Source organism: Nicotiana tomentosiformis, chromosome 2, assembly GCF_000390325.3.
Source record: "Nicotiana tomentosiformis chromosome 2, ASM39032v3, whole genome shotgun sequence".
NCBI lineage: Eukaryota > Viridiplantae > Streptophyta > Magnoliopsida > Solanales > Solanaceae > Nicotiana > Nicotiana tomentosiformis.
The window spans coordinates 165,905,660-165,907,723 of NC_090813.1; the positions used below are offsets into that span (position 1 = coordinate 165,905,660).

The 2,064-nt window shown below is 41.4% G+C and overlaps 1 protein-coding gene across 1 annotated transcript; it reads left to right on the forward strand.

Moving 5' to 3' along the window:
* Positions 1–307: 307 nt before the first annotated feature.
* Positions 308–1,731, forward strand: LOC138906007 (uncharacterized). The gene is made up of 3 exons (XM_070194525.1): positions 308–905; positions 985–1,229; positions 1,501–1,731. Exons 1-3 carry the CDS (start codon positions 308–310, stop codon positions 1,729–1,731), a joined length of 1,074 nt encoding a protein of 357 aa, XP_070050626.1.
* The last annotated feature ends 333 nt before the right edge of the window (positions 1,732–2,064 follow it).

The following is a 2,064-nucleotide window of genomic DNA, read 5'->3' on the forward strand; positions in this document are numbered from 1 at the left end:
CAAAGATGATGCAAAGCACTAGCTTCGAAGCTTGCCTAATAGATCAATTAGAACATAGGATGAGACGACCAGAAAATTTCTTGACAAATATTTCTCATCAACTAAGATCGGCAAGTTTAGAAGAGAAATCCATAACTTTTGCCAGAACGAGACTGAAACTGTGTTTGAAGCCTGTGAGAGGTTTAAGGAGATAGTGCGAAGGTGTCAACATAGCGGAATTGTACTCTGGATGCAACTCCAGGGCTTTTGGGATGGATTTACACCGACCTCACGGAGAATATTGAGTAATATAGCTGGAGGTCCGTTGATGAAAAAGACTCCAGAGGAGATAGTCACTATTCTTGATGAGTTGTCTGAAGATGCAAATCAATGGCCCTCTGAAATTTCTGAAAGAAGAAGATCAACTGGTGTTCACCAGGTTGATGCTAACACATCTTTGCATGTACAACTTGATGCCATGGTGAAAGAGTTAAGGAATCTGACCTTAGCTTCAATACATAATGAGCCTCATACAACATGTGATATATGTGGAAGAGGATACCCTACTCATGAGTGTCAGGCCTCAACCGAGGAAGTAAATGTTATGGGAAATTATAACTTCAATGCAATGGGTCAGAAGCACTCCTGTTTTTCAAGGAGTTCACCTGGGGTTACTGCAAATGCATGGCAACAAAATAACTCCAGATTTCAAGGAGCTCCTGGTTTTGTGAATCAGCCGAGGCAACAGTTTCAACCTCAACAATCCAATCAGCCTGGGCTAGAAGATCTGATGAAGTTCTTTATTGTCAAGACAGATGAGAGGTTAGATGCTCATGGTGCAGCTATCAAAGAACTTGGCACAGGGCTGCGAAACTTGGAGAAGCAAGTGGGACAAATTGCCACCATATTATCTGAAAGGATCCCAGGTACTTTGCCAGCTGATACTGAAATAAACCCCAAGGAGATGGTAATGATGTAAACTTGAGAAATGGGCAAGTAATGAAGAGCCCACCCCTATCCAAAAAGATGTGGTGCCTGCAAAAGAAAGTGGGGAGCAGCTAAAAATTGAAGTTGATCAGAAGAAGAAAGGCAAGAAGGGAGCCGAGAAAAAGAAGAAAGAGGAAACTTCAAGAAGGGATGAATCTGAAGAGAGCAAGCACAAGCCTGCTTTACCTTTTTCCCAAAAGCTTTATAGAGAGAAGCTGGACAAACAAATTGAGAGATCTATGGATATGCTGAAACAAGTTAATGTAAATTTTCCATTCACAGAAGTGCTCTCCTAAATGCCAGCTTATGCAAAATTCTTGAAGGAAATCCTGACAAAGAAGAGAAAGATAGAAGAAACATCAGTAGTCAAGCTCACAGAGCATTGCAGCGCAATTTCGCAAAACAAACTCCCACAAAAGTGTGGAAAATCCAGAGAGTTTTACTATACCTTGCTTGTTAGGTACTCTTAACTTTGATAAATCTTTATGTGATTCTGGTGCATCAATTAATTTAATGCCTTTTTCTATTTACAAGAAATTGGAGAATGAGCTTGGAGAGATAAGGTCTGCACCAATATCTTTGCAGCTGGCAGACCAAACAACTATAATACACAAGGGGATAATGGAAGATGTCTTAGTTCGGGTAGATAAGTTCGTATTTTCCAGTAGACTTTATAGTGGTGAAGATGAAGGAGAACAAAGAGGTCCCCCTTATTTTAGTAAGACCATTCTTAGCGACGGGAAGAGCAATATTAGACATACATGATAGAAAGCACATACTTAGAGTGGGTGATGAGACAATGACTTTTGAGATGAATGTGGAGATGGGGTGGAAAAGGAGAATCAAGTGTTGAGTGGAAACTGAAGAGCTCGAAAGAAAAGGCTTCAACGAGTGGAAAAGATAAGTGTGGGGTGTACCCCAAGAAGGCTGAGAAGAAGCTGTCCGCATGGATGTGTGCATTGGTTCGGGCGCGGGGAATGGAGCCCGACTTCGACTCAGACCCCGACTGAAAATTCAGGAAAGTTTCCTTCACTTTATGATTTTTAATTGTGTCTCATGGGGACATGCCACAACTTAAAGTATGGAGTGGGGGAAAAG